The sequence below is a fragment of the Aplysia californica genome, unplaced genomic scaffold (assembly GCF_000002075.1).
Source record: "Aplysia californica isolate F4 #8 unplaced genomic scaffold, AplCal3.0 scaffold00058, whole genome shotgun sequence".
Lineage (NCBI taxonomy): Eukaryota > Metazoa > Mollusca > Gastropoda > Aplysiida > Aplysiidae > Aplysia > Aplysia californica.
In genome coordinates, this window is record NW_004797328.1 from 393883 (window position 1) to 415714 (window position 21832).

Below are 21832 nucleotides of genomic sequence, written 5' to 3' on the forward strand. Positions count from 1 at the left end.
ATTAACTCCCTAGTCAACGTTTTTGGTAGCATAGATCTAGATATCTAGATCTAGATCTAGATTCTATTTTTTTTTGTTCAAGCCATTGAGAAAACTGGACTTAAAACTTCAGTAGAATGTAACATTATGGAGATCTCGACAACTTTCCCTTTTTACTTTTGTGCTGGAAGGACTTGAAATTTGAAATTGAAAGTAGAATCTAATCGCTACGCTAGATCTAGTAAAGTTTTCTGCTTGTGAATGTATAGATGTAGATCTAGAATCTATTTATTTCACTTGATACTTAAATTAGTGTTAACGGTATTAATATTATTATCCCGCTTTTGATGCTTCATGTGTGCTATTCCCGATGCAAACAATTCGAGAACATTTAAATAACGAAGTGACTATTTCTCCGAAAGTTCGGGAAAATAAAGTCGAACTCTATTTCTCCGAACGGTTTCAGATTTCGAGATTTTTGGGGTTATTTGCGAGATTTAGGCATCACCCTTTCATTCTGCCATTCTGCGAGGACTGGGAAGAAGCATTTTTTTGCTTCAAATTCAATTTCTAGAGCTAAATATTTTTTAAAAAAATGTCTGAATATTCAGATACTTCAGTTGTGGTTCCCGGACTACACTTCATTTGAAAATACCTTCAAAAGGTACTGCGAGAAAACAAGACTGCTCGACCTTAGTAATTAACCTTTTTTGCATTTAGTCACCCAGCAAAAACTAACATCCTTCAGGAAAAAAAAAAACCCCCCCCCCCCACCCATTCACACCTTACACACAAACAGACACACACACACACACACAAACACACATGCACACACACACACACACACACACACACACACACACACACACACACACACACACACACACACACACACACACACACACACACACACACACACACACACACACACACACACACACACACACACACACAGGCCACTCCATTCGCTTATTTTCTAATATCTCGAGAACGGAAACCGTTCGGAGAAATTTCCTGAACGTTCGGAGAAATAGAGCCGGCCTTTGAATAAAAGCCTTATTCCTTGAATGGGATTACCAGCAAAAGGCCAGTATATGTGTCACGGCGCAGTGGAATTAGGCGCTTGTCAATTTTTGGGCATGTGGAGTTATGTATCTTATGAAAGCTGACTTGTTTGCCTTTCTTTCAGTGGAATAGATATCCATTTAACTTTGATAGAACTCAAGATATTTGCGATTGAAGGAAGTGAGGTCACCTGGTTTCAGTTGTGAAATTAGCGAGAAAATGGGTGCCAAAGTCTGATAACTCCAAAAGCCAAAGCTAGCAGCTTAGAGTCCTTCATAAACAGAAAAATGACACATTTTGAGCCTTTAATCGATGTTTTTCAATAAAAATCACCTGGAAATGTGCTTTTATATTGACATAAAAGAGGTTGAGCCAAAAATAAAAATTCGATTAAAATCTCCAAACTGGCGGAAAAATGCCTGTTTCTCCGAATTCTGTATTTTGATGAGCGCCTGATTTCACCACACTGCCCCACATATTATTGGGATGGTAGTAGTTATAATTAGTGTTGTATTCTAGATACAGGCCCAAAACTTCGACCAACTGCGAATCAGAAAAGAATTTATAACCTATACATTGTACCAAATCCTACATCTAACATTTTAATCCTTTTAACCAAGTGTGTGACACCATTAACACCCCAGGAGTCCCCTGATAGGCAAGGCTAACGTGTTTGAACATTCACCAACCCGTGACTGACTGTGATGTTTATTGATTTTCCTTTTCAAGTTGTTTGGTGTAACATATGTTGTCCTTTGCTAGGGTCAGATGGTGGGTGGTCAACTGTTTGTTTGTAGAAAAATTAATCTGTCTGCATGCAGGCAGGAGGGTTTTCGGTTATGATAAGATTTTGATGGCAGTGGAATATATATATATAAAAATTACATGCATGTTTAATTTAGTGCAGTTCACTTTAACTTAGTAAATGTTTCTCTGTATTAAATCTGATAATTTTAACAGGTTATCATTTTACACAGAGCCATATACAGTAGAATTCGGATTCAATTGAAGTCATCGGGCCTGTCCTTCAGTTTCAACTTTGCGTCCGATTGTTCGTTTGAGCAAATATATGAGGTTTTTGTGCAGGTGATTACAGGCACTGAGCAAGTAATGTATAATGTATACGACTTTCTCGATCAAAGTAGTTTGGTTTCAAATGAGAGGCATTTAAAAAAAAATCTTGTTTATTATTTGATACTGAAGAAATGCTGGAAAATTTTAGGAAAATACTCTGAAGTCTACCAAGCACACACTTGGGCAAAAGTGCAGATTCATTCAAATGCATGCTAGTGTCATCTATAATAACATATTGTTTGCCTTTAGAGTTATGTTGCTGTGTAGAGCCTAGCACGGCAATCTTTGATTCTATAGTCCAGCATGTAATTCATTACGTAGATGTATGTCAAGATCAGCTTATCATTGTATGTGATATTGATCAGTAGCTGGGGAAAATGAATATAATTTTGTTGTGTTTTTATCACTACTGATGTTCCCCGCCCGCAAAAAAAACAACTGGGAAATCCTACTCCTTTAGATGAAACCAAGTTCCACTGCATTGAAAAAAACCACAATGGGGGAAATTGAAAGTGGCGGTTTATACAGGTGGCCGTCTTGGCAGGTTTGACTGTATATTTTTTCTAGTTATATATGCGCGGGCAGTATTGCATGCAGACGTATCTTAAAGGCACCAGAACTGACTAACGTCTTTATGCAATACTGCCCGCGTATTATACCTCTGTTATTAATCTTTTAAATGTTTAACTTAAAAATTGGCCATCAGATCAATTTATTGGGAGAGGGTGTATACAACTTGTCAATTATCTTTTTCTCTAAGGGGGGGGGGGGGAATCATTGGTCCCAGGCTGCAGTTTCAGGTTTTCTTTATTTGAATATTTCCGTTTGTGTGTGTATATGAACACTTACTTTTCTTTCGAAGGTGTATGCTTGTCACTCTTGAGCTGTTATATGTCATTTTCTGTCTTGGAATTGCTAGAACAATCTTGTATTGTTATCATATTTTCTTGAGCACCATCATGACAAAACTGATTTTCTTTAGAATATTTATAAATGGATTTTCCTTGAGAGAACATCAGCTGCTGACTGTTCAAGTACAATACTTTTTTAATATAAACTGAAAGTAAATGAAATTGTCTTTATAATCAAAACTGTTGGAATAATAATTTTTCTGTTACTGTTGCTAATTATACGTTATACATTGTTATTTCTGTGGGAAGTTCATAGGCACTCTGGTGTGCTCTTTGTGCTTCTTTATAGTCTTTGTTTTCCTAATCTGTTTTTGAAGAAATGCAGATCTGATGCGACATCTGGTAGGTTCTTCAATTTCCAGCTCTAAATAGCTGTTATAATTGTTCAATCCTTGCTTTTATTCATACTTGTTCATTCTGTGCTTACTTGTATTCAAACAAGCAAATCAGAAGAAAAATGTCCATTATCTTGCTGACTCCCTATATACAGTCGAACCTGTGTAAGACGGAATCGCAAGGGAGCCAGAAAAAAATTCCGTCTTAGGGGAATTTAGGGGGAGATGGAGGTTTGGGGGAGGGAGGGGGGGGGGGGGTTCAAAGGCCCAACCGGTGGGATCAAGGATCACTTGTCTGATCGGCAAGCAGTGGTCAAAACTTCGCACCTCTCGATTGCTATCCTGTTTGATAATGACATGCGTCAGTCTTACTTCTCCAATTGCCACCAGTGCTTGCCTTTCATAGGACCACTGTTTGACCTATTAAAAACAGAAACATTTGAACATCTTTGCTTCCACCCTTAGCCCCACCCACTTGTGCCACCCCTCACTTCCATCATTGTAACAATGATTCGAGGACTTCTTTTCTCGGCTGGCCGTATGATCAAGGCGGCAGGTATTGGCCAATCTTAATTTCACACCTCTGGCATCTGGCTACCCAGGAAAGTTTCCATAGTGGCTCGCTTCTCGAGCACTCTCACGGGCAGTCGTGAGATTTCCCACCCACACTACATTGACCATCTGCATCGCTCAGGGCTCACATGATGGGGTAACATCTACCCCCAAATTGCACCCCTAGTCCCCTTCCTGGCCCAGGGGCATGGCCATAGCATTAAGTTTAGAGCTGGCCGAACCAAACTTGCGAGTTTTGTTTTTAAATCAGGGCTGAGCGGGCAAAGCATTTTCTGTCTTAGACAAGTGAAACCCTCGGAAGGGAGTGGATTTTTCTTTCCGTTTCCGTTTTATACAGGTAATTAAAGAGGAATATATCAAGAGGGGAGCGGGGAGATTCCGTTAAGACAGGTTTCAGTTTTATACAGGTTTCCGTTAAGGCAGGTTCGACTGTATATCCATTCAGCAACAAGTTGGCCTAGTTTTACTACAAATTCATCTGGACTCTTCATTTCTAGCTGCTTGCATTGACTGTGATACTCTCATGTGATCCACAGATTGTTTGATTTTTTGGCTGCTTGGATCTGTCACAGTTTATAACTTTTCATCATGCGTTTGGTGATCAATGACACATATGATGAAGTCTCTGTGTGGGCAGCCAAATATGTGAGAAGGAAAATCATCGAGTTCCACCCAGGGCCCGGAAAACTGTTCACTTTGGGTCTGCCAACTGGTAAGTTTGTAAGTTTACTTGGTAAAAATAGATTGTTGCCAATTATGTCAAATTGCTGGACCAAGTGCACAACATCCAGGTTTACTGTTGGATTGCAGCTATGTTTAACGGGAACAAAATACTGTGGGCTGTGACATACAAAAACCTACATATACATATTTTAAAAATCATTTTCTCTTGTAAACGACATTAGATCTCGTTAGGTTAAGGGAATGAGACTGGCTGGCCAGGGTTGGGTTAATTTAAATCAGTGATTTAAATCACTTTAAAAAAAATAAATCTTTATTCAGTTTTTACACATTTCAACATTCAGAATTCCTTTCCTTGGTTTCATAAAACAGATATAAGGTTCAGTAGACTAATATAATCATGCTTAAAAATCTGATTTCCCCCCTTTCGCTGTAAAATAATACAGTATTCAATTTACTTTTTTTTTCCATAATTGAGAAACCAGAGCTGGGTTGATTTAAATCAGTTGATTAAAAAAATTTTTTAATCAATTTGATTTTAAAAATAAAAATCAGTGATTTAAATCACTTTTCAAAATAATGTATTCAGTTTTTACATATTTATACTTTCAGAATTCCTTTCCTTGGTTTTATTTTAAACGGATATAAGATTTAGTAGACTAATATAATCATGCTTAAAAGTCTGCTTTCCCCCCTGTCACTGTAAAATAATACAGTTCTCAATTTACTTTTTTTTCATAATTGAAAACCAGGGTTGGGTTGATTTAAATCGGGTCGATTTAAATCAGTTGATTTTTTAAAATTTAAATCACTTTAAAAAAATGTTTTCTGTTTTTACATCTTTAAACATTCAGAATTCCTTTCCTGGGTTTTATAAAACAGATATAAGGTTTAGTAGACTAAAATTGTTTAAAAGTCTGCTTTCCCCCCCTGTCACTGTAAGTAGTAAAATAATACAGTATTCAATTTACTTTTTTTTCATAATTGAAATTAGCATGTTCTTTTTCTTTTTAGACAAACACAAGCGCGTGCTCACACACACACTGTAATAAAAATAAAATGCAAGTTTATCTATGCATAATTACCCCCCCCCCCCCTTCCTTTTAGACTGACATTTTCTTCATTTTTTGTCTGTAGCCATAATTCACTGATAGCAGATTAAGGCTTTCTAAAATTGCAGTTGTTTAAATTGATCATTAGTTAAAATAAAGAGAATGCATTTTGCACTAAAAGAACATACTTTTAGCCACCAAAAATCCCAAACTGTGTCGACATTTTAAAAAAAATCAAAAAAATAAAAAAAATCCGACTTAAATAAAAAAAATCTGATTTAAATTTAAAAAATCGATTTTTAAAATTTTTATTAAAAAAAAATAAAAAATCACCAGCCCTGTGGCTGGCTGGTGTCCCTGGTGTGACAGATGGAGGCTCTTTGCCTCACATGTGAACGACTTAAATTTGATTCACACTTAAAGGTATTTTTTTGCACATCTACATCTTTCTGCAAGGATAAATCCTACATGTTTACTCTTCATTATCTGTCCCTCTGTATGAGCCTTGCTCTGTTGTCTCTCTGCATAGTTTTGTCTTGTTTTGCTTCCTGACAGGTAAATGAATTGATGCTTTCAAACCCACGACCCAAAATGTATAAAAATTAAGCAGTTATTTTTTAGCCACTCAGAATTTAGCTGCAGCACACACACATATTTGATGTGCATTGAAGGTGTCTTTTTTTCTTCTTCTGATTTTAGAAAGTGGGTGGAGTATTTAGGACTACTGGAGGTACAAGAATGGAAATTATCTAAGTTAATTACGTATGTGACTTAGATTATCAGAAGATGGTTCAAAAACTGATCTTGGAGATATGTAGAAGACCTGATGGTTGGATACAGTTTACTTTTCTTTAGGTTTTTTTTTTCTATAGCCACTAGTTTTCGTTTTTACTACTCTCATAAAAAGTTTTATTCTTGCTGATATTGAATATATTATTTAGTATTTTATTTTTATTTGTACTTTTCAGGGAGCACTCCTCTTGGGATGTATCGCAAGCTCATTGAGTTCTACAAGGCTGGGAAGCTATCTTTTAAATATGTGAAGACTTTCAACATGGATGAATATGTTGGTAGGTTTGTATACTTTGTTTTTTATATTGTGGCAAACTTAATTTTGTAGTGTTTAAAATTTTCATTATATTTCTTTTCTTATCGTGTCATGAGGAGGTATGTTGATGTTATTGACCCGGGACCTGATATGTGTAGACAGATTTATGGAGTTTCAAGTTGGCGCCTTTGTTATTTAGTAGTGGGCATTGACATGTTTTTGATGGAAATAAATACTTTGACATTCCTAACCTATTGAAATTCCTGATTTGAAAAAGGGCACACATATATTTTTATTATTTTGTTTAATTTTTTGTCAGAGCTTGCAAGGGACCACCCCGAGAGCTATCATTCCTTTATGTGGGACAATTTCTTCAAACACATTGACATTGAGCCTTCTAACGCACATATCCTGGATGGAAATGCTGCTGACTTGGAAAAAGAATGCGACAACTACGAGAAGATGATCAAAGAGGCAGGGGGAATTCGTTTATTCATTGGAGGTGAGAACTGTCGCAGTTAATGTGATTTTTTCTTGTTGTTGTTATTGTTGTTGTTGTTGTTCTCCTCCTCCTCCTCCTCCTCCTCCTCCACATCCTCCACTTCTTTCTCCTCCTCCTCCTCCTCCGCATCCTCCACTTCCTTCTCCTCCTCCTCCTTAACAGATTCATAACAGGAAATGTTTTATTATTTTTGTATGTTTATGGGCCCAATATGAAATATGTTACCATTATGACTTGGTTTGGTTCATGAACAGACACAAGATGATGCACTTCACCCAGTGCAAAATTAAACTGCTGCTTCAGAAAGAAATGTTTTTTCCTCTTCATTTACATCTATTCTGCCTATGACATCCACCTGTCTAATATCACATTTTTCCTCGTTAGACCCATTAAAGTGGTTTTTTTTCTTTTGGAGGAAGGAGGGGATAATGAGGTTTGGCATTATGACAGCTTGTCCATAGCGTTTTGAACTGACTTTATGGCAACTCTTTAGATGATGGGAGATTTGTGTGGTTGATAGCTTTCTTAAAACTGACATGGTTGATAAAAATATAGTGGTTGCAATCGCGTTAGACAGGTGGTCATTATAGGCAGTGTCATCATATGGAATGGAAAAACGCCAGGGGCGAAAGTTAGAAGTGGTCGTTAATTCAGGTGGTGGCCAATGCAAGTTTGACTGTACAGTTGAACCTGCCATGACGGCCACCCCTATAAGACGACCACCTGTACAAACGACCACTTTCCATTTCCCCTCTTGCGTTTTTTCTATATAATTTAACTGTGTAAAACAGGCACCTGTCTAACTTGGCCGCGGCCACCTTATTTTAACACACAACCCCTATAACACCAAACAATAACACCTGTCTAAGACGGCCACCTTAGTGACTCCCTTACATTTTATCATAAATCATGCATTGGCCCCTGGTGTTGTGGGCGAGCCGTCACAATACATTCCCCTGTTATTATTGTTACGTAATCCCTCCAACCGATATCTTGCATAGGCTTCTTCCACTGTTGGCCAATAGGCAACACATTTTCAGCTGCTGGTGAGGGAAGCGTGTGATCCCTCATAACCAAAACTCATTATCAGCACGTCTCACTCATAACCCATAAGCCCCACCCAGAACTCATACACAAATCGTAAGTGAGAGGAGTGGTCACTGTTTACCCAGTCTGTCACAAAGTAAAAATGGACGTCAAAATGAAATTGTGACAGAAGCGCCGCTTGTTCCCCGAGTGGTTGCGTCCCATGTGTTTGTTTTACCATAGCACTCTGTCCTCTTTGTCTGACACACTTTGTTTTATTGTCACCCTTGCTCAAAAGCAGCTACAAAAAACAAAAAAACAAAAAAAACGCAGCGAAAACAACAACAACAACAACAACAACAACAACAACAACAACAACAATAGGGCTACCTTCAGTTTGGGACCTCAGAAAGGAATGGTTTGTTTTCCTCATCTTGATCAGTCCTGCCTGAGACTGCCACCTGTCTGATACGGCCACTTTTATCTTTGACATTGGGTGGCCGTCTTGCACAGGTTCAACTGTACTTCGTGTCATGTAAGGTGATTAGGTTGCTCATCTATTCTTGGTCTATTGGCTACAGACTTGTGTGACAAGAATAGTGTTTGCTAGAATTCAGCTACAAGAGTCATATTTTTGAGTATACTCAAGTTTTCATGTATACACACATTGTGTTGTACAGTTGAACCTGCTCTAAGGACCGCCTGTCCAACACAATCGCCTACCCAAACGACTTTCCCCCATGTGTTCTTCCTATATGTATCACCACATCAATTTCTGAGCATGTGCGTAGTCTAAACAGCCGTATGCACTGCTCACCGTCGAACGCTCCGTATCCCGGACTCTAGCATGGAGATCATCAGGAGAGAATGCGTCGCTGTTTCGGGCTCTTCCTCTCTACAGCTTTTCTGACGCACCGAGCCCCCTCACCGATGTGAGGTCTCCATGTTAGTTCGACTGTTTTCCTCTGCTGCCAACTTTAGGATTCATTCCAGCTTGAGTCCTCTCGCTTCAACCAGATCCAATGACTGGCTTTCTCTGCTGTCTCCTGAAGGGAGTTTGTGAGTTCGTTGCTTTTCTTTGCAGTAAGTCCTGCCACTCTCATCCACTTACGGGCGCTTGTTGCTACAAAACCTCTGCATCCTACCTCTACCGGAAAATGGGTTGCCTTCCATCCTGCCTCCTCACATTGTTCGACGAGTGCCTCGTAACGGTTTTCTTTCCGCTCATGAGCGGCATAGATATTGTCCTCGTGGGGCACCGTGAGCTCTACCAAGTGTACCTCTTTGTCTTTTTCCTCCCATAACACAATGTCTGGCTTTTTCGTAGTTGGAATGGGGAAGAATCTCTCAAAGCCTTTTAAGTCAGCAGCTACTTCCCATGTGCCTCCGCTCTGGTCTTTCATGGCTTCGTTCGCTTTCTTTCTTTTGGCAACCTTGCTTCCTTGCGAAACGAACGCAATTTTGGTGGGTCCATGCTTCTGTATCTTGGGGGCATATTTTCCTTCTTCCACCTGTTGTGTCGCCATTTTCGTGAGCACTTTCAACACCTCGTTGTGTCTCCAGGTGTATCTGTTAAGAGCTAAGTTGCAGTTTGACAAAATATGCTTCATGGTTCCTAGCTTACCGCATCTACACTTGTTGTCCTCCTGTACCTTCCATCTGACAAGGTTCACCGGTGAAGGCAGAACATCATACGTAGACCGGAGAAGAAAGCTCAGCCTTGATGTATTCCACTTCCAGATGTCACTCCACCCGACTTTTCTTTCCACAACATGCTCTTCCCATCTGGTCATTTGTCCTTGCTGGCTACACTGGATGAGATGAATTTCTCGCCTCTCTGCCTCCATCTTTTGCATATGTCTTGTTGCAGCTTTTCTTCTGTCTCGCTGAGACATTTTCCTGAAAGGTCTAAAGTCGCCATTACCTAGCCCTAATCTGTCAGGTTGCGCTGGACCGACAATGTCCCCATGCTCCAATGCAGAGATGATCTCGTTAGCTGCAACTTCTGCCTTCCACTTTCTGGCTGTTTTGACATCTGGAGGTTTTCCACTGATCTCCTTATCCCTTGATTCTCTCAACATCAAAACGGTTCTAATCTTGCCTGCTTTGTAGATCTCCACAATTGACGTGAGAGGTAGTTGAAGCGCACCTCTATGTCTGTACAGGGATGACGTGTTAATGGTACGGGGTAGCCCCAGCCACTTCCTGATGTAGCTGTTACACTTTCTTTCGATCATCTCAACTCTTGACAAAGCAACTTCATACATTGTCAGTGGCCACGCCAATCGAGGGTAGAGGGCAAACTGTAGACACCATATCTTGTGCTTTCCTGGAAGCTTTGGTCAATTGCTTTCAGCCCATTTTCAGCCTGCTTCATGATTTCCACGCCTTGACTCCTATCAGACAGAGTTCCTGAGTACCACCGACCCAAACTTTTCACGGGTTGTTCTTTTACTGTGGGCATTTGCTCCCCTGCAATTGTGAACTTCAGTTGCTTCTGTTTTCCTTTGTTAATAGTCAGGCTTCTAGACTTTTTAGCTTTAAACTTCATCCTGGCCCAGGTGATAAGCTTATCGAGCCGATTCAACACACTTTGCATTGTGTCTCCATCTCTTGTCAGTAGGGTCACATCATCCATAAAGGCTTTCTTTGGTGATCTCACCTTTGCTTCTTTGGAGTTATTGGTATTGTCTTAAGGCTTGTTCATTTGTCTTGCTTTTGATGAAAAAAAATTCTCATCTATCCTGAATAGAAGTCGATGTATTTGTGATTGAAGGAGATGGGGTTGCCTGGTCTGAGAGGTAAAATTAGCGAGAAAATGGCTGCCAAAGTTAGGTGACTTTCAAAGCTTGAGAGTTCCTGGAAACTGTAAAATTACATTTTTGTACCTTTAATCAACGTTTTTCTGTAAACGTCCTCACAGAAATGTGTTTTTGAATGCATTTAAAAGGTCTTGAGCCAAATAACAAAAATTTGATAAAAGTTGACAAACAACCGAATAAAATGCTGATTTCTTCGATTTCATTATTTTGCTGAGCGATTGATTTCACCTCTCTGCCTTACTATAATGTTTAAGATGTCAACCTGTCTACGACAACCACTTTTCTCCTTGACAATGGGTGACCGTCTTGGACAATTTAAATAGTATTTATGACAAGCAAAGAAGACCTGTGCTGATTTTCTTTTGCTTGCTGTCGGAGTCCACTCAAATTTCCTGACTACACTATGTTTAGATGTCCTTTTTGTATAGGTGGTTATTACCTAATAATGCCTAATATTTATTTCAAAGACTTTCTCATACCTCATTTTGAATTTTTGATTGGAAGTATTCATTTTGAGCTAGAAACTGTTCGCAACGAGAGATGATTTTCAAATAGTGAAATATGTGTGTGTGTTATTGAAAGAGCTCACTAAGTTTGACAAAGATTTAATTCTGAAATTTGCTTCCTCTATCTCTAGAGCTAGGTAATTATTTGGAAACAATTAGGTTGTGAGTATACACTTAACAGACTTAGAAACTTCAGAGTTTTTTGTTTGGTTCTGATACCTTTTTGAGTTTTATGTTGGGACTTGTAAGATCTGAGCAGATCGACTCTTTTTCTTTCCTAGTTATTGTTGTGGCTTTTTAAAAGTGAAAACGATTTTTGTCCCAAAGTGGTGGAATTAGGCACTCGTCAATTTTTGGGCATATTGAGTTATTGGGATCATCTTAAAGCATGTTCATTTGTCTTGTTTTCGATGAAAAAAATTACCCATCTAACTTCAATACAAAAGGAGATATATTTTGAACTGAAGTAGGTCGGGATCATCCAGTTTAAGAGATAAAACTAGCGAGAAAATGGTTTACAAACTTTGGTAACTTCCATAGCCTGAGAGTCTTTGGAAACTGAAAATTACATTTTTTGTGCCTTTAATCGATGTTTTTCAGTAAATTCCACACAAAAATGTGTTTTGAAATGGGCATTAAAGGTGTTGAGCCCCCCCCCCCCCAATATTTTTTGGTTATTTGATGGTATTATAACATGCATTTGTAATCTGCTTTACTTTTTTTTTTTTTGAGACCTAAAGTTCTTTAGACCTTTTTGTCTATTTGGTGCTTCTTTTGATGGCAACTGAAACCTAAGTGAACGAGAGAAAAATATTCATTATTTAAAAAAATCAAAAATTGTTATGTGTATATATATATATATATATATATATATCATGAAAGTTTATAACTTTTAGATCATCTAAATGAAAATTTTTCGTTTATTTATTTTATGAATGGGCAGAACTATCTATGGATGCACAATTTTTCCCATAGTGATCAGTGATTGTGGTATTTTATGTTTATTTCTATAATCAATCATATTTACTCCTAATTTTTTCCCCCTGTTGTCTGCCAGGTATTGGACCTGATGGTCATATTGCCTTCAATGAGCCCGGCTCTAGTCTGGTTTCACGTACCAGGGTCAAGACGCTGGCACAGGAGACAATCCAGGCCAACGCGCGTTTCTTTGGCAACGACCTCAGCAAAGTTCCCACACAGGCCCTCACCGTCGGTGTCGGCACTGTCATGGATGCTGACGAGGTAAACAGTGGCATAATTTGTTTTTGTTTGTTCACTCATTTGCTCTTCAGTGGCAAAATTGAAGGCAAAGGAAGGAGGGTAAGGCTCAGAACAAACTACTTAGAGAGCCTAAACAGATGTGTGATGCGGAAAATTCAGGATAGTGTATCTTTTTTGAGAGCATCTGAGCAAGGAATGAAGGAAAACCACAATAGTAATAGCTTCATTTTGTATCGTGCTTTCTGTTGTAAATGTCGTAGGCCTCCTTTCAAACAATTTAAGTGATTTTAGAACTTCCAAAAACTCCATACTTGACTGTTGGCGCCAACTAGGGCTGTATGAGGTACATCTGAGTATAAGAATGGAGAAATTTAATGAGATATATTCCTTGTGTGAGGAGCTGCCTCCTGTACCTTAAGATTTAACAAATGAAACAGAATTCTGCTTTTATTGATCAGTATGGAGAATTTGGTTTTCTACAGCATGGCGTTGACTTGTATGGGTCTAATAGCAATTGGATTTGCATTTTATTTATTTATTTCTCTTTTCTGTGCTATAAATGTTTTATGCCCCATAAACATAAATTTAGATCGTTTAGAACCCAGGCTGAGTGGGACACAGCACCGCTGCAGACAGACTCAGATACTTGATTAAAAAAAACTTCCTTTCTCAGTAATCAAACTTTCATCTGTATGCAACAGCAAAAGGCTTGTCCTTTACAGCATTGGTGCTGATGAGAAGCCTCTATTAATCCTGAAAAGCATCACTGTTAAACAACAGATGCCAGTAACTAGTTTTTGTTTTCCTCAGGTGATGATTCTGATCACCGGAGCCCACAAAGCGTTTGCTCTCCATAAGGCCATCGAGGAGGGTGTGAACCACATGTGGACGGTCTCCGCCTTCCAGCAACACCCACGCACAATATTCTTGTGTGATGAGGATGCTACAATGGAGCTGAGAGTCCGCACAGTCAAGTACTTCAAGGGACTCATGCAGCTCCACAACAAGCTGGTGGAAGAGCCTGCCGAATGAGAGATGGTTATTGTGTGTTAGCCTCGCAAGTGTTGTTGGTGTAAGTTCTAATGCATTGGAGTCTTGTTGGACGGGGGAGGGGGGGGGGGGGATGGGGGGTGGAATTCAAAAGAATGTTCTTCTCATCTTCCTTTTCCTTCTCCTTTTTCTCATTCTCCCCTTCAATTTCTTAGTTTCCTCCTCCTCCTCCACTGTATCTTCTTTGTCTCCCCTTTCTTTGCTCCTCTCCTATTTCTTTTCTCTTTTTTTCCTTCTTTGTAATCTGAGCTTATTCCAGGTTTGGGTGCCACAGTTTTAACTGAATTTGGCGAAACAGACACATTGCTGAGACTTACACCAATGAAACCTCTTTTCATACATCTTTAATAATTGTCAAACATAATTTTCCCTCTGAGATGATTTTTAAATCGTCACAGAGTTGTAATCACATAGCTCTATGTTTTCAGGGTTGCAAAGTATCAGTATTGTCTTTCACTTTCAGTTGTCATTTCTGGTCAGTGAAATGGTGCTGTTTGATGAATTTCCAAACTTCTGTGCATTCTACAGATCAGTGATCTGTCTAATACTTTTTTACTTGTGGTGATGGGTCTTGAATATATATAGCTGAATCAACTTATGTATTTCATGAAGACTAACGCTAGCATCTCTCTGATGTGTTGCTTGTAAAGATTCATTATGAATCTGAAGTCATTTGAAGCAAAGTGTCCATTAACATGGTATTTGCTAACACTACACTGGTTTATTACCAGTGTGGTAGTTTTAAATAAATGTCTTTGCTTTCTCACAATATGTTTTTTTGTGTGTGATAAGTTGCCCAAATTGAAAATAAAATGTGACATCTTTTTATTGAAAGTAAGGTGCTTGTTTTGCATAATTTGGTTGTAGGAACCCATGTCTTGTATAACATTAACGTTTTTCTCTCTGTATCTACCTGTAGATTTACGTCAAGTATTCCTCAATTCCAAAAAATGTATATTTTTGGTGCTCAAAGCTGTATGTGTACATGTATTTTTTGTTTATTCTGCAGAATTCCACTTAAATATTGCTTTAAAAAGTTCACCCAATGGGTTTGCCAGTCACTGCATTTTTATGTACAAAGAGAAGGGTCTTCCCTGTCTGTCAAGTCTGAACACTTTGTATAAGGGTCAGTCTGATAGCCACAAGCTGGGCACCACGGTATTGGAGGCATTCATTATGTATTGGACCCTTGTTTCTTGCATTTTGTCCTAAGTTTTTTTGGTTTTTTTGTTGGTACGCTTGGTTTCTCTATTCAAATACATTTTCTTTTCAAGTTTTCAAGATTAAAATCATTCACTGTGGTGGTGAAACTAATGTACTAATATTTCTTTTTTTCTCTCTTTAAATCCAGTACTTTCTCTGGTAACTATTCTGAGGACCTTTTTTGCCCCAATTCTCAATTTGCTTTGCATAAATGTTTTATGGCAGTCCCAGCCATTTCATTGGCAAGTTTGTCAGCATGTAAATTAATTTTATTTGTGATATGCAGTTGATTTTTATTTAATTATTTTTTTATTTTTTTACATTTCTTATACATTTGAAATATTGGGATGACAAGGGATCTTGGAAGATCAAAGAGGTGTCTTTTGCACATATTTCTTTCTTTTAAAAAAAACTTTCACATGAGTCTCTAGCAAACCTTACTAGTCTTTTTTTGAGAATTCCTGAGCCAAAAAGCTTCAATGTCTTTGTTTGAGATGTTGAAGAAATTATATGAGTGAATCTGTAAGATGAGAACTGTTACTTATTTTACGGAAGTGTGTTATATTTGAAGAAAGGTGTAAGTCAGGTTTTTGAAAATAGAAGCTGTCACTCTTTCTCTGTGTCATTATTTCTTTACTTGCTATCCAGGTATTTGAACTTGCACTATTAAAAGTTTCCCTTTGATGAGATACTTAGTTCCATATCATTGCATGCATTTAGAATAGTTTTATCTATTGTTGGCCTTTTTAGCTCATTCGTGACAACAGTAACTACGTGAAATAGGACAGAGCGTTGCTACTTTCTCGTATTGTCTCTTTGATCTTGTAACACTAAAAGATGAAGTCTGTGACCATTGACTTCAGCAATAAGATCTGAGGTACTCTCTACATTTTTCAATCTTTATATATATAAAATTCTTTTCTTTACAATTAAATGAAAAAAAAAAATTTTTGATAGTGCAGTAAAATAATTTAGCATCATTCAGCTGTCATGAAAATGGAAGATCAGTGAGCAAAACAATGATTAATATTGAAAATTTAAAAAATGAAAACAATTTTTTTTACGTGCCCTTTGAAGTGGTTTTTAGCTCAGGTTGTGCATACTTCTAAATGATCTGGTTGGACTTTTTTCCAATGATTGATTTTTTCTCATTCCCTCTGACTCTGATGAAGAATGTTCGGTCATTGCTGTTTCTGGAAAAGAAAATATTTGGCATTCTGTTGCATCTTCTGTTCTTTTCCTGCTACCATTGGTGACATCATGCATTTATGACTCACATGTGAACAAAGCGATTGTGAGAGACTTGGAATTCACAATGAGAAGGGTTTTAACATAAGGATACGTACATACTAGTCTTAAAAGATTGAACATTTTTGTCATATCCTCAAGGTGAATTTCATGGATCATGACCACCCAGGCTTTCTCGAAATTTGAAAAAACAACAAAAACACATTGCTTTGCTTTCTTCTTTGTGTGAATCTGCATTGTGCAGTATTTGCAAAATTTTTCTGCATGTATTTCTCATGCTGTGACAATGGAGACAAATTCCAAAAGAGCTTTAATTGTTGTGCTTTACTGAACTGACTCGGTCGTATGTTGGTTTGGTGCATTCAGGTTTATATTTTATTCCCAACAAAGAATTACTGTTTACGCATAATGTTACATAATTATTTGTAATTTTGAATAAAGGTTCTTTAAATTTCTTACTTTGTTCCTTTACATTCCGTGGAGAAAAAAATGTGTTTGCTTGAGTTAACAAGATGAGGGGTAAGTAGCGGGTGTGCTAGTTAGGTCTTACTTATGTTTTTTTGCCTCTATTGTTCTTGGCTAACTGTCTTGCTATTTCCTGGCACTAAATGACTGTTATTTTGTTATCAATATGCTTCTCTTTACTCAAACAAAATAAACAAATACACAAACAACGCAATTGGCTCAGGGTGGGTGATAATAAAATCAAGGATGTGTAGTGCAATATGCTATGTCAAACCCCACTGAATTGGGGGATCGATCCCGCATTCTTGCAACTGTTGGTCAGACTCGTTGTCCTGTCTCTTTATCAACTGTCTCACTCTTCCCCATAATTGATCATCAGAGGTTATTATTAGTTGGTGGTTGAAAAGCATCACTAGCAGGTCCTTGTTTTGTTTCCACTATTGTTCCTGTCCGTCTGTCTGACTTTTCTTGCCCTAAATGACCATAATCATCAAATGTGCTTATCTTTACATGTACTAAAAAAAGTGATTATATCCACAAATCAACTGCATGTGCCCCATTCTGTCCCTTTGTCCACTAAATACTGACATACTGTCCTCCAAGGCAACAACCTTCCTGTCTGGTCTTCTCCGTTTCCTTTTGCCGGTCTGCTCTGTTTTCATCCTCCTTACATTGTATTGGCATCTGATGCTCTGAGCTGTAATAGTCAGGCTCTTTATCATTGCATGAAGAAGACATGAGTTTTATACCTGGCAGGGAAGTTTAAACTCTGCCCAAATTAGTGCAGACAGTCAGGTTCGAAGCAGCTCACAGTCACATCCTAAATGGTCGCTTTTAAGGACCAGCAGGCTAACCCAGATTTCGGAGGTTTCCAGAAATCTTAACCTACACCATAAGAAGGCATTGTCCTACCTATACTATTGGTTTCATTGATGTGTATATTTGGTTGGTTATAGAAAAAACTCTCCTGGTCTTTTAAAGAAACTGAACAAGGGGCAAAAACTTTACATTCAATTTTCTCAAAACAGCATTTTTCGGGATAGCCCCCTTGTGCTTAAAAGCAACCAAATGATCTTAAGTGTGTCGATGGGGGCATGAAACATATATTAAATTATTCTTACAATGGAATAAGCCCTCAGACCTTGTAGGCTACCTGTAAGGGATAGAGCACTATATAAATGCAATCTCTTACCGTCTTCTCATTCTCAGTGAGACATTATAATTATAAGTGTTTGAATTTTTTCTCTTTGGGTTAAAAAAAAATGTAACAACATTTTTTTTGTAGCTATCAAATTTTATTTATTTATATTGTATATTTCTCAGTATGAGCAATGATTATATTACAAAAAATAATCGTTTCATTGTACAAATGAATTGACAAATCATCTTGAGTAGAATACAAATTCAATAAAGAATTAAATCATACATCTTTATTTACATCAATGGGGTATGGTACTGACTGCCTTCCAGCAGCTATTGTTCAGTTCCTGGATTGCTTCACTTTGTTTTAAAAACAGGACAATCTAGAAAAAGATGCATATCAGTATCAGCATTCATAAACTCTTTAAAAATAAAAGAATTAAACATTTATTGTGTGTAGTATAATATTTCACAACAAAACAACCAAATACTCCTCACCCCCAACCCTGTCCCAGAAAACAAAAACAAAAAAACCCCAACCTATATGCACAAACAAAATCAAGTCCCCCAGCAACATTTTGTCACAAACTTATAGTCTTAAAGACATTAATATTTCCTATTTACGTTAAAGATTTAGATCTATCTTTGCGAAAAAATATTTAAAAAATCAAAACAGAAATGCTGACAATAAGCTATACATATGAAATGAGTATATTATATGTATGTATCTATAATGTATACCTGTTTGTGTGTATAGAATCAAGGTGAAATCAGGCACTAGTCAAAATAAATGAAATCAAAGAAACCAACATTTTTCCACTTGTTCGGCAATTTTATCCATCATATCTTTTTACTCAACATCTTTAATGTCCGCCGTAGAACAATTTCTATTCTGTAAAGATTTTACTGAAAAGCATTGAACAAAGGCATAAAAAATATAAATCTGCAGTGCCCAAAAATTGACCAGCGCCTGATTCCACCATGTTGCAACACACACGCAAATATTTACTATATGGATTTAAAAAAAAACTTCCATGATGGTACAAAGTACCTGTAAGTACAAGAACAAAGATGTAATTATTCAGAAAATTTACATGCCGTCTAATGTACCAAACCCAAAAATTTGAGTGTGCCAATTCATGATCTCTGTTCTAAACTGGTTATTTACCACCATGTTTCTAAAGAGTAAGAAAAGGAAAGCTTTCTCAACATCTATCATCTAGTCATGGCAAACATGTGTAAACTACATCATGTAGTCTGCTTTATGCTTTACCAGAGATAACGAATGAGGAAACTTTGGGTTTTTCTTTTAATCACGCATAGAAAACTTCTCAACCTAGACAAAGATGTGACATTCTTTTTTTTATGGTATGAGTAGTCTCTGCATAAAGAATATGATTCCATGTACATGAAATATCTGAGACATTGTTGCATGAACTGAGGCTTCATGCAACATAAAAAAAAAAATAAGAGTAATTTAAAGTCGATCTAGAAGGAAATTTGATTGAAAATGCTTCAGTGTTGGGATGACTATTATTTAAGGCTTGATTAAAAATTGAGAAGTAGGCCTAATTTTGTGGTTCTATTCGATGGGCCTGTCTAATGCAGGCCTAAAGTTAGATACATAAAACTTGAGAAAAACTGTTGTATAAAAATTTACACTTGACTATCACACGCGTGGACCTGTTAAATTCTAAATACTTCATTCATCAATTTCCTGTAATTTGACTTTTCATATAAAGTTGGCCATGATTGTCTAAATAATTCTGGATATTAAAATTATGCCTGAGGTACATGTTTGACGGGTTGCTCACTGAAGTGAAAGAGCAAGACATACAGACAGGACAAAATCAACAGTGGGAAAGAAAATAAGAAAAAAATACATTTTACCAGCAGCACCGTCCGACTGCTTTCCTTACTTTTATTTCAACAGGTGGAATACTGGGATGAACAAAGTAATTCTCACAACCACAATTCATCCCTCTTATAATTGAAAATAGAATATGTCGATAAAAAATTGACCTGCATTGTCCTGTAAAATATTGATAATAATGATACCGGTAGTGATATTGATAGTTCTTCCCTCACTGTCTAATGACGACCAATGCATCTGCAGAGAAGAAAATGTCTAATAATAATAATAATAATAAGGTAATACAAGTAGAAAAATATGTATAAAGTAGTTCATTCATAACATAAGTCCATTAAAAGGGTACAGTATATTCAAAAGTGACGTCAATAATAATATTGTGAAGGAAAAAGAACATTATTTTGCAGTTCATGAATTGAAATGGACAAAAGGTGAATTGATTTTTATTCTGATCAAAATGTACAAAATAAGTAAAACATGCCATTTCTTTCAGAATGAGACTTAAGACTCCACTGTACAGAAGAAAATATACAGCATTAGTAAGAAAAGAGTTTTTCGGACTTTGGTTTACTTTTAGTCTGCTCATATCAATTTCTGATAAAAGAGATTCTTTCAAAGAAATTGTCATTTATGTATTATATTATTAAGTACACTGAATAAGATTGTTTTTAATGCATATGATTATAAAATGTAGATTAGATTCATGCCTTTTTTATTACAATGGAGACTGCACATGTACCATGCCTGTGTTTTTATTGGCTCTTTTCTCAAGCAAGTCAACAAGAAAACAGGCAGTGAGTAAGCTGCTTCATCTCTATAGGTATTTTTCTACATTGATGAAAGCCCGGTACACAAGAACAGAGTTTATGCTCACCTAACGTACATAATAATTATATGTAGTTAGCAATAATGGCACTCAACAAACATTCGAGTAAAGACTACCACTTTTTGTCAATAGCCTACATTATTTTTCCTGCATCAAGATTATCCAGACATTTCTAGAGGTAAGAAATACAACTTGGGGGATTTATATGATTGCTACAAAACTGTTGGAGAATGTATTAATTAGAGGAAAGTTTAAGATACATAATGTAGATATATTGTAAATGAAATTACTACACTGAAAAAGCACTTCAGAATACATCTATCTTTCTATTTACAAGGTCTATAAAAATCTGAAGGGTGTTATCAGATCATTAGGGTGGATTGAAAACACACTAGTTGGCATTTAAGTAGGTTTAATTTGATTTTACAACACATGAAGATAAACCATAAGTATTGTTTTTAATTTTTTTAAAATGAATCCAGTTTTCCAGCTTTTCAGTCACATAAAAAACAGAACAGCTAAACTCTTTCGGGTTTGACCACCATCATATAAATGACAGAACCTTTCACTTTGAGACAAAATCATTTGGGCTGTCCATTCTGATGGACTTGATACATATGGTACTCACTGCATTTTCATTTCTAGTCCTTCCTCTTACTCAACTCTAGGCAGATCCTGATAAAAAACTTAAACTTACGATGAGAACCGTAACAAAGAAGATACATACTTTATACACCAAGCGTTGTATCAAAATGTAATGTTCATTTAAGTCAGTTTTATAATGTATCTATTTATGATGTCAAGGCAGTCTCATTCAGCTTTTACTCCAGCTTCTCATCTTGTTATTTCTTTTTTCTTATGCTTATTGTTCAAATTTGAAAGTGAAACAGAGTTGAAACTTTTCTATTTATGATTTTTTTTTCTATAAAAATATTTGTTTCTCTTCCTCATCTTTCAAGTAAGTTGTACACTGTATCAAAAATTCTTCTCTAGACAATAACACTCCTCCAGATTCAGTTAAAATTTTGTTACAGAAAAAAAAAAGTAAATAAGGTGGATTTTTCTTCAATAGATTAAAAAAAATCAACTTACTGTATTATCCGATTGCATATTCAACATAAGGCAAGCCACTTGAATAAATAAAATGGGTAAACAATTGAAAATATAACTGTCCCCAGGGTTTTATGCACCCTGAATAATTTGGCAAAATTTGATCATTTTTTGCATAATTTCTG

General features: G+C 36.9%; 1 protein-coding gene across 1 annotated transcript in view; it reads left to right on the forward strand.

Moving 5' to 3' along the window:
• LOC101862857 (glucosamine-6-phosphate isomerase 1) overlaps positions 1–16751 on the forward strand; it is a 17154-nt gene extending 403 nt beyond the window's left edge. Inside the window, exons 2-6 of the mRNA XM_005093102.3 lie at positions 4474–4649; positions 6639–6740; positions 7038–7220; positions 12632–12816; positions 13606–16751. Of these exons, the coding sequence (XP_005093159.1) occupies positions 4526–4649; positions 6639–6740; positions 7038–7220; positions 12632–12816; positions 13606–13827 (816 nt within the window). The 5' untranslated portion in view covers positions 4474–4525 and the 3' untranslated portion in view covers positions 13828–16751. The remainder of the gene's footprint in view (positions 1–4473; positions 4650–6638; positions 6741–7037; positions 7221–12631; positions 12817–13605) is intronic.
• Positions 16752–21832: the final 5081 nt, after the last annotated feature.